The 10,350-nt window shown below is 46.5% G+C and overlaps 1 protein-coding gene across 1 annotated transcript; it reads right to left on the bottom strand.

The window, feature by feature from the left end:
* Positions 1-2,911: 2,911 nt before the first annotated feature.
* Lsm3 (LSM3 homolog, U6 small nuclear RNA and mRNA degradation associated) lies at positions 2,912-10,343 on the bottom strand. Its single transcript, XM_052174333.1, has 4 exons — positions 10,242-10,343; positions 9,293-9,403; positions 6,127-6,222; positions 2,912-3,290 (listed from the first exon to the last, which is right to left on the bottom strand). Exons 1-4 carry the CDS (start codon positions 10,260-10,262, stop codon positions 3,210-3,212), a joined length of 309 nt encoding a protein of 102 aa, XP_052030293.1. The 5' UTR covers positions 10,263-10,343; the 3' UTR covers positions 2,912-3,209.
* Positions 10,344-10,350: the final 7 nt, after the last annotated feature.

Below are 10,350 nucleotides of genomic sequence, written 5' to 3'. Positions count from 1 at the left end.
CCTGGATCTCCATGGCACAGGAAGTAGATGGGAAGAATACCAAGAATCCCTCAGGGGTAATCAATATCAGAAACCACAGTGGGGCATGCGGTATCCACACCCATGAAACTTAAGCTTCAGCCAAGAAAATAAGAATCGACATGCTCTGTGAGAGTGGAGTAACAGGCCTGCAGGAGTTGAAAACATCAGGCCTTGTACTCCTCATTTCTTGGTGTTTTCCATGTAAACTGATGCCTGGCTAGGTGCCCACAGCTGGCGCCTGCTGGAAGAATCAGGCACATGGTAGCTGATGATGGCTGAGGGGTGAAAGGGAAATAAGCCTTACTGAGTTGTGGGAACGTCAGTATTGGAGAATTATGTGCACAGCTTGCCTCTCCAAAGTACCACTGGCCCCTTACGCCCCCTGCAATGCATCACATAGAGCTGCAGGCCCGGTGTCATTTAATCTTCACCAATTCAGCATTGCTGGAGGACCAGCTGTTGGCCAGGCCTTAGCCTGGGGTTGTGGGTACAAGCAGTCACTTGTCTATGGGACTGTGTTCAACTCTAAGTTCCCAGAAGCAGAGGAGCCAATACCTACCCCCAGCTTAGGAACCCCACCCCGTGCTGCAGCAGGACTCTACAAGCCGCCCCTAGGGTCCTGCTGCCACCCTGCTGCCCAGTCTGTTACTGAACAAGCCTCGGCTTTGCCCACCTTGATTTCTTGAGAGGCTCCATAGCTTCTGATGAGATTCCACAGCGACAGGCTGAGGTGTGTCCCAAGAGATCTGTCACTACTAATTTCAGCAACTTACAACTGACTTTATCTTTAAAACAGGCCTTTGCCTCTGGCAGTGTCTCCTCATTCTGGCTGCCAATGAGAAAGGTGGGCATCCTGGCTCACTGTAGCCTCCATTCTCACAGCTGGATGAAAAGCGATGGTCGAGCACAAGATGTCTGAGTCTGCCAGAGAGAAGTGCTTGCCCGGAGCTCAGTAGAGAGCTAAGTGACGGGTATCCACTGTGCTTTTCTTTCCTTAAACAGAAATCTGTGCGTCTGGGGCAAGCCAGGGGGGCACCCCAGTTTACTTTTTATTGAGCGCTTGTGTGTGTGTGTGTGTTTTCATCACAGCTTTGCTTACTGCTGGTAGCTGCTCACAGGATGGGACAGCAATGACTGAATATTACTCTTGAAGAGTAAATTAAAGGCCACGGAAGCATTTGTTCAGATGGATGACACCTCATGTATTGGGGCACATCTTTGAAATTTACAACTTAAAACTGTCACTTGTAGCTAAAGCACACTGAAAAGATAGCTTGGTATTTTCTGTCTTTGAGAAAAAGCAACCACCATTCCCGTCTCTTTCATGAAATGACCAAGGGTGGAGGTGTGGCATCTGCTATGCTCACATATTTGACAAGAAGCACCTTATAGGAGGGTTTACTTTGGCTTACACTTTGAGGGTACATTACCCAGGTAGGGAAGGCGTTGTGGTGAGAGGCTCAGCTGTGATGGCAGGAACATGGTATGCTTGTTTATATCTGGGGGGTTCAGGAAGCAGACAGAACAGGATGCAGGGCTGGACTATAACACAAGGCCACCCTCCATCAATTACCCCATAAAGGACTCATAGCTTCCTGAAACAGCCGCACCAGCTGGAGATCAAGTACTGCATACCCAAGGCTATGAAGGGCAGTCCACATTGTAACTATCACAGACGCTGTGTTACAGAAACCACTCTTGCTAATTCCAGCAAGTGTGGGATGCCCAGCTGAGGCTCTCTGGCCATAAATCTAAGGCATAGTTGCTAGGAACCCTTTGCCACAAGTCCTAGATGGTACTACTTCAAACCAATAGTGGTAGCCCTGAGATGGGGGTCAGCTGCAGGGGGGTCTGCTTAAATTGTTAAGTTAGAGGACTGAGTCCCAAACCTGAAGGAGCTGCCAACCTTGCAAACCCGTTTGCTCCTGTGAGGACTATGATAGAGAGGCTTTGCCAGAGGCATGCTAGTCAGCAAGTTAGTTAGGCCCACTGCTGCTAGGATTTGTTTAAGCGGTCTACTCAGGAAGGGAATCTCAAGGAATGACCACTTGGCACAGCTGAATTCCCAAGTCCTATGTTTCCCAGTGAACAGGACATCCCCAGCACAGCTGAAGCCTAGGGACAGTGTGGGGTGGTCAGGGCAAAGGGAGGGTTCCGCCCCGCCTACTCACTGAAGACAACTTCTATCAGCTCCGTCACACTTGTTTTTCTCTTCTCTAACTTGTAGGAACAGGTACAATAATGAAAACAAAGCCTCTTCAACATGACGTTGGCTCAGAGAACATGAGCCAACTGCACTTGACAGTGGATTAGCGAACTCAGCAAGCACATCTATAGACACATGCCCTAGTGTGGACTGTCTACACTTCTCTTCTTTTTGTGGTGCTGGGACCATTTTCTATTTTCACAACAGGGTAACTACTAAATAGAAGGTGTTGCTCCCAAGTGTTCTTGTGAGTCTATGTGAAGCGTAGGCTGGCTGAAGCCAGAATGGAAGTAGATTTGCTTCCAGCTGCTCCCTGCTCAGACTCTCCATGTCCTTGACACTGGCGGCCTATGAGCCAGGATTAGGAGACAGTTTCTTCAGAGTCACAGAAGTCAGGCTTTGCATTTTCCTAGTAGGGTGACAGTTGGGTCATTTGCCTCCCCTCTTGTTGAGTTCTCACTGGGTGCTACCTGAGATTTGGTGCTACCTTACCTAAGATAGGTAAGGCTCTCAACAATGGCCTCCCTACCCGAGAACTGCCTGGACACTGCTACCTCAGATAAGGGCAGGAGCAGACTGGCCACTCTTCCTCACACCCAACCTGGTGCCTGAGACATGGGAGACATACTGCACACACTGGGAAAAAACTTGAGAATCCACAAGACACATTAAAAAAAAAAGTAATAAAAAAGGAAACATCAAATTTAATTTAAAGAAAAACAACCTGAAAGTAACTGCAAGAACAACAGGCACACCAAGTCCTGAAAAGAGCAAGGCGGTCACGCTGACTAGAGGGCTGGAAAAAGGGACAGGTCATTTAGCTGGAGGGCTTGTGAGTTGCTTACAAATGAACTTCTTTGAGGGTGGAGGGATCCTCGGGTCATTCCTGACTATCAGAGTGTGTGGGCTTCTCTCTCTGGAGTGTCCTGTACATCTCAGGAGGCAAAATCTCCACTTTCCTATACAGGATCCTTCTTTTGTCTCAGCCAACTCTCAATGGAGGGGCGACTAGAACAACACCGTCTCCCCGGACGAAGAGCATGGGGATGTTTCGTTTTGTGGACTGGAAGAGAACAACAAAAGGGACAAGCAGGATCAGGTTAAACAGTCTGAGTGCTCATCTCCTGGGTGACTGCAGCAGCGACACTGCTGTGTACCCAGACCCACTCTCCTCTTCCTGTGTACTACTGGAATGCTTTTCCAAGGCTTCTTTGTGAGCAGAACCGGACACAAGGTAGAGGGGTTTTGTGGTTTTGTTTTGTTTTTTTGAGATAGGGTCTGTCTTGCTGTATTGCCCATGGTAGTCTGAAATTTCTAATCCCTCAACCACGAGTGCTGGGATTACTATTTTTTTTTAAGATTTTCACTGTGTGTGTAAGTGCCTTTTTTCCTCCCCTGGCATCCTGAGGTTCTTGATACACATAAAAACTAGATAAACAAGTATAAAATAAAAACAAGGCTGGCCGGGCAGTGGTGGCGCACACCTTTAATCCCAGCACTTGGGAGGCAGAGGCAGGTGGATTTCTGAGTTTGAGGCCAGCCTGGTCTACAGAGTGAGCTCCATGACAGCCAGGGCTACACAGAGAAACCCTGTTTCGAAAAACAAACAAAACGAAAAAACAACAACAAAACCCAAGGCAGATATTGTGGCTCATGACTATAGCATAGAGAAGGCTGAGGCAGGCAGGTCACCATGAGTTCAAGTACAACTCAGCGACATGGTATGTTCCAAAACTGCCTGTGTTGTAAGTAGACTGTGTCAAAATACAGATTAAGGGGGGGGGGGGGGGGAAGAAGCAAGTGTCCTGGCTTCTGAGCCTCTCCGGCCTAGGCGCTGGGACTACAGGGTTGTACCACTATGTCTGCTTTTGAACTGACTCGGGGAGAGGGTGCTGGGGACTGAACTCTTTCACATTCTAAGCAAATGCTTTACTAATGAGTTACGTCCTCAGCTATGGCTGAATTTTAGCCATGGATTTCCAGAGTGACTTCCTGAGTGTCAATGGGTAGTCACTGTTTCACCGGTGGATGGACCCTGTACACTGAGGTCTCAGGAACGGGAGGGTAGAAGTCTAATGTTCCCAACTTAGCACTGTGCTGACTGTAGGCAGGGCCTCAGCCTCCAGTGAGCCCAGCCATCACACTGCTTCCATGTACTCCTGGGAGCACAACGGGGAACATGATTTCCAAGGCTTGAGCTTAGTGGTCAGGCTTTGGGCAGTGCATCTGGAGTCATGGCTAAGCCTTGGCAAAACGTTAGCAGAACCTGGGAGCCACAGACCTCCCAAACCTACAGACTGTGGAGACAAAGGCTGAAAAAGCCAAGTGTTAGTTAAGTGCTCTGGTATAACAGATACATTCAGCAGGGAAGTACGAGAATGAGATCAGGCAAGAACTGACTAGTTACCAGGAAGGCAGAAAGAAACAATGCCAGATGCTTTTAAGCCCAAGTACAAAAAAAGCTGTGATGAACAAGCTTTTCAGTTAAAAACACTTTGTCCTCAGGCAAAGACCATGCAGCTGCTGACGGGTATGGTTAATCAGGGTGGTGTGATAGAGATGCTGTCTCTTTGGTTTCCAAAAGATCTGTAATTATGCGAGACTGGTGTTTTAGGATGAGGGTTAGATGGTTCTGCTACAAAGAGCACAGCATCACCAAGAGCAACCTGGCAGTTATCCACACTTTACAGTGAAGGACATGATGGACAGCAGGAAAAGTGGGCTAGAGCCAAAACACTTTAGCAATCAACAAGAGCAATACTCTAACTGTGGCGGACCAAGAACCAAGAGAACAGGCCAACCACTTTCTGTCTTATTAGTCAGTTAGTATCGATCCACTCACTTAGGAGTTAATTATAAACACTGTGGGGGAAAACTCTGGGAATCATAGTGGTCTGTGGGCTCCTTCCTGTTTTGAGAATGTTCCTGTTCATTAGTTATGTCAGCTGAGAGAGTGCAAAACATACAACAGGCCAAGGGGAGGCTGCTGTTTGGTTTCCCATCTCAAAGGTAACGAGAGATACAAGAAGGCAATGTACTGTTTTCCATAGTTCTGCATAAGGATGGTAGACACTCCCTACAACACCAGTCTGTCCTGCCTTGGTCTGCAGTAAAGACACATGACACCTTCGGAGAGACGATGAAGAGAGATGATCAGCAGTTAAGAGTATTGGCCACTCCTCCTGAGAGTCCACGTTCAATTCCTAGCACTCACAGGGTGGCTCATGACTGTTTATAACTCTAATTCCAAGGAATCTCATGACCTCTTCTGGCTTCCTTGGACACCACGCATGCACATAGTACACAGACATATACAGACACTGATACATAAAATAAATTTTAAATTTAAGTTTAAAAAAGAAAACTAATTATTGTATTTGTGGGCTTGGTATGGTGGCACAAGCTTTTAATCCCAGTATTCACGAGGCAAAGGCTCAGACGAGCTCAGCTGACCGGCAGGGGTACTCTCAAATTGTTGCTGTCTCTAGGCTGTGCAGAGTGCGCCAGGTTCCCAGCTTTGTGAACTGTCACCCATGTTGGGGCAGGCTTTAGCAATACAGCTGTCTTTAAGATCGGTGTTAAAAACAGGTTGTGTGACTCCAAAACCCTTGCATTTGGTTATATACTCTTTTTTTTTTTTAATTTACTTTACGTATATGAGTACATTATAGCTCTACAGATGGTTGTGAGTCATCATGTGGTTGCTGGGATCTGAACCCAGGACCTTCAGAAGAGCAGTCAGTGCTCTTAACTGCTAAGCCATCTCTCCAGCCCTTAGTTATACAATCTATCAATAGATCTGAAGTAGGTTCTAAACATAATGGGCTTTCCACAAATATGTGTTAAGCTGTTGCATGTTGAGAACTGACATTGTCAAAGCAAAGACTTGCAGAACTTACTTTATATATCTCTTCATATGTCTCCTCATCAATCTCTATCGTCGTCACAGTTTCTTCTACATCTCCCAGGATCATATTTAAATGTTGATCATAAGCCTGAAGTGGGAGGGGGAGATTTGAGAAACACAGAACAGGGCTCAAAAGATACATGTGGATTGTAAGTAACAGGTTCAATACTTACACCCAAAATTTTACATGCAAACACTCCCTCATGCTAGCTTATCATGTCTTTACAAGCTATTCCCAGTGACAATATTGCTTATGATAAAAAGTGAGTTCACATTAGCTGGGTGGTGGCGGCGCAGGCCTTTAATCCCAGCACTTGGGAGGCAGAGGCAGGCGTATTTGTCTGTATTCTTCCACTTCTGGTCAGTTTGTGCCAGGTTATAGGTCACAGACTTTAGTTCTTTTGTAATGACCTTTGAGTGGGACATGAGTGCAAGCTGTACCCCCAGCTACTCCAAAGTCTGAGTGCTGAGAAGGATCAGCCTGGCTATTAGTGTGTGACTTTGTTTTAAATCTATAGCAGCAGCAGCAACAAAAATTACCTTTTTATGCTGGGTGGTAGTGGCATCGCAAGCCTGTAATCCCAGCACTCTGGGAGGCAGAGGCAGAGGCAGAGGCAGAGGCAGAGGCAGGCAGATTTCTGAGTTCGAGGCCAGCCTGGTCTACAGAGTGAGTTCCAGGACAGCCCAGGCTACACAGAGAAACTCTGTCTTGAACCCCCCCCCCCCAAAAAAAAACCAAAAAAAAAAAACCCAAGAAAAAAACAAAAGTGAGTTCACTCAAAGTAACCCAAGAATACTTAAGTACCTCCCTTACTTGTTACCCAAGGCAGTCCCACCATTCACAACAATTTATTATGAAAAACCAGCAAATTCTGTCAGACTTCTTTCAGAGATACTAAGCAGCGTCAAGTCCTCTGTTGCTGTGTGACAGCACTGTGGTTCTCAAGCAAGGACACTGTCGTTTGATGCTCACAAAAACAAAACAGGTGTAGCAAAATTTGACTCATTTTTGTGGACATGGATGTGTGTGTAGTGTACATGTGTACTGCATGTTTACATGTGTGTGGGTGCCAGAGGTGAGCTGAGCGCCTCCCTCAGGTGCTCCCACCTTGTGCATTAAGGAGGTATCTCCCATTTGAACACAAGGGCTTGCTGACTGTCTAGCTGGCCGGCTAGCCCTGGTGCGTCCACAGGTGTTGGGGATCTAAACTCCAGTCCTCGCACTCTGCTCACTAGCCCTCTGTCCCACCTCCACTTTGCCCATTTATAACTTGTCCAGAGTTTAACATGCTTTGGCATTTGTGGGCTCAGTGAGGGAGGATCGAAACCACAGTGTTCAGTGCAACCTCCCAAGTTCATTCCTTTTACCAAATGGCGAGCCTCCTGGGGCTTGTTCTGAACCCACTTCCATGTTCTTCTAACAAAGTGCTAAGTACTTTTGCCTGCTCATATCAAGATTAAAAATAGTCTAACAGCCACGTTGGGAAGGAACTGATTGGCAGCTATGTGAATGAGCAAAATGTTCATCTGGAGAGCAGGGAGGAAACAGAAAGCTGGGCTACAGAGGTAAGAGCTGCAGACACCTCCAGTTAAAGGCAATAGTCTGGGGCTGGAGAGATGGCTCAGTTGGTAAAAGCACCAACTGCACTTCCAAAGGTCATGAGTTCAAATCCCAGCAACCACATGGTGGCTCACAACCATCCGTAAAGAGATCTGATGCCCTCTTCTGGTGTCTGAAGACAGCTACAGTGCACTTACATATAATACATAAATAAACGTTTAAAAAAAAAAAAGGCAATAGTCTGGTCTGGGTATCATTCCATGCACCAAAGAGCCAGGCACTTTAGCATCATGCCACATTTCTCACCAAACTGACACTGCTGTTTCCACAAGGCTAGCTTGTAGATCAATGGCCTAATTTCCTTCCTGGCCCCAGAGGTTCTTTATCCTCAGGTTTCATGAAAGAACTAAGAATGTCTAAGACAATGGCCTGGCTCTGAACTAAAAAGACTTATTTCAATTCCTGTGGTAAACAAACAGCTCTGAGGAAAGTAACAAAAGACAAAATTTAAGTCCACAATGACATTACTTCAAGGGACCAATTCCATAGACATCATAAATGTGCACAAGCAATATATGTAAAAGTGCCCATGCAGTTTTATAGCTGGGAAAACAAACAAACAGAAAAGTGACTGAAGCCTTACACAGAATCCTATGCTGTTGTGTCAGCTGTATAATCATTCCACACAAAAATAATGTAAAAAAAAAAAAAAGTGTGTATATCTGAGGCCAGGTTTCACTATGTAGTCCAGACTGGCCTCATATATGATCTTCCTGCCTCGGTCATTTAAGTACTGGAATTATGGGCACATGTCACCTCACTAGAATCCCCCTTCACACACAGACAGTATATACACATGCAGAAAAGATGTGGGCAACTATGTAGTCAATTCTGTTTTTAATCCCAGATTTCTATGCTGTTTAACCTTTTTCTTTTTCTTTTTTTTTTTTTTTTTTTTGTAGTGCTAGGGTAGGGGCTTTGCCTCATGCTAGGTGAGCTATCTCTAGCCTGCTATTTAATTTTTTTTTTTATTATAACAAAGCAGAGTTTTTATGTCAAAAACTGGAACACCCTGTCCAATAACTTTTAATGATCCAGGACAATGCCAAGAACGGCAGTGTATGCCTATAATCCCAGCTGTAAGGAGAGAGGCAGGAGGACCCTGAGTCTGAAGCTAGCTGGGCTGCACGGTATGACCTTGTCTATAACAAAGAGAACAAACAAGTGTATTCATAAATAAACAGAAGACAAAACTGAAGGAAAAGAAAGTGCTCTCTGTGGTTGCAGAGATGCTCCAGTTAAGCCCTGGCTTCCTGCAGAGGGTCTGAGTTTGGCGCCCAGCAACCGTAGTATCAGGCAGCGCACAACTGTCTGTAACTGCAGCTCCAGGGTATCAGATGCCTTGTTCTGGTCTCACAGGAGTCCCATCCTTCTTTTAAAAAACCATTCTGGTTAAGGAAAACATTTTAAAAGCAAATAAAGGATTTTCCAACTCCCAAAAGAAATCCAAAAAAGTTCGTGTTGCAGTTCTTATTTGTAAGGAGCTAGAAGAGACGACAGGGCAGCACGTGGTTCTGAGATAACTTAACAGACTTACATGTAATCGGCCTCGAAGCTCTCGGTCATTTCTCATCTTCACATATATTCGCTCATCCAAGCTGAGCCTGATAAGATCCAGGGGCTCCTCTACGGTATTGGTGGTCTGTTGCTGATGAAAGAAGAAGGCTTGGTAATGGAATACAGAGGCAGTGTGGTGTTCCAATCACTGCTAAGGAGTGAAAGCAGCATGTGGGTGCTGGTACACAACCTGGGGTGTCTACGAGAGCGACAAGTGCTCTTAACCACCAAGCCATCTCTCCAGTCCCCATAGATCCCTATTAAGGAACTCAGACTCTAGTTGTGGAAGAAACACATATTTAAAACAACAGGCTCTGAAAAGAAACACAGTAGGGTAGTGTGTGTGTGTGTGTGTGTATGTGTGTGTGTGTGTGTGTATGTGTGCGTTTAGGGGGTGTGCATGTGAGGGAATGTAAGTCATTTCGGTCGCCAGTTACCTAAGAAATAGGAAAGGGTAGGTGAGGAGGCCTGTGGGCCCTTCTGTTAACCCGTGTGCCAGATCTTTGCTTGTTTTCTTCACACTGCATCTCTGGCAGTTTCTCTCTCTCATATAACTGCACCTTTTCCCTGACCTCCCCTCATAATACACCCCGAGCGAGCCACTGCCGTGGCCCAGGTGCTGACACCAATTACTAAGCTGGTGTCCTACTACTACGTCACGCTTTCTGTCGGAATCCCGACAGCTATCTCCTAGAGATGGGCATCGACAGCCGTCCGCGTTCCACAGAGAAAGGGCGACGACGAGCGGGATGGGCAGATGGGCGGGCTGAGAAACTCTGGGCCTACGAAGTTTCAGGAGCAGGCCGGGCTGCGGAAGGCCGTGGTAACTCGAAAAAAAGAAAAGGGCCATCCCACGGGAAGGATGGGAAAAGCGAGTCGGGCCGGGAAGCGAAAGCACGTCCTCTTCGAACGCCTCAGGACAAAGTTACCTGATCTACGTCGTCCGCCATGTTTCAAACGCTGCGCCCTTTCCACCTCTCGCGAGAGCAGGCTCTCAGAAACTTTAGCCTTCCACGCACTGGAAGGCGAACTATATTA

The sequence above is a fragment of the Apodemus sylvaticus genome, chromosome 2, assembly GCF_947179515.1.
Source record: "Apodemus sylvaticus chromosome 2, mApoSyl1.1, whole genome shotgun sequence".
NCBI lineage: Eukaryota > Metazoa > Chordata > Mammalia > Rodentia > Muridae > Apodemus > Apodemus sylvaticus.
This window is presented reverse-complemented; position numbering and strand designations above follow the sequence as displayed.

Excerpts from the sequence above, each read along its gene's own strand:
- Lsm3 (XM_052174333.1), bottom strand. The coding sequence starts at position 10,262 with ATGGCGGACGACGTAGATCAG. Across the intron at positions 9,404-10,241 it reads TGGCGGACGACGTAGATCAG|CAACAGACCACCAATACCGT; the intron begins GTAACTTTGTCC and ends TTCTTTCATCAG. Across the intron at positions 6,223-9,292 it reads AGCTTCGAGGCCGATTACAT|GCTTATGATCAACATTTAAA; the intron begins GTAAGTCTGTTA and ends CTCCCACTTCAG.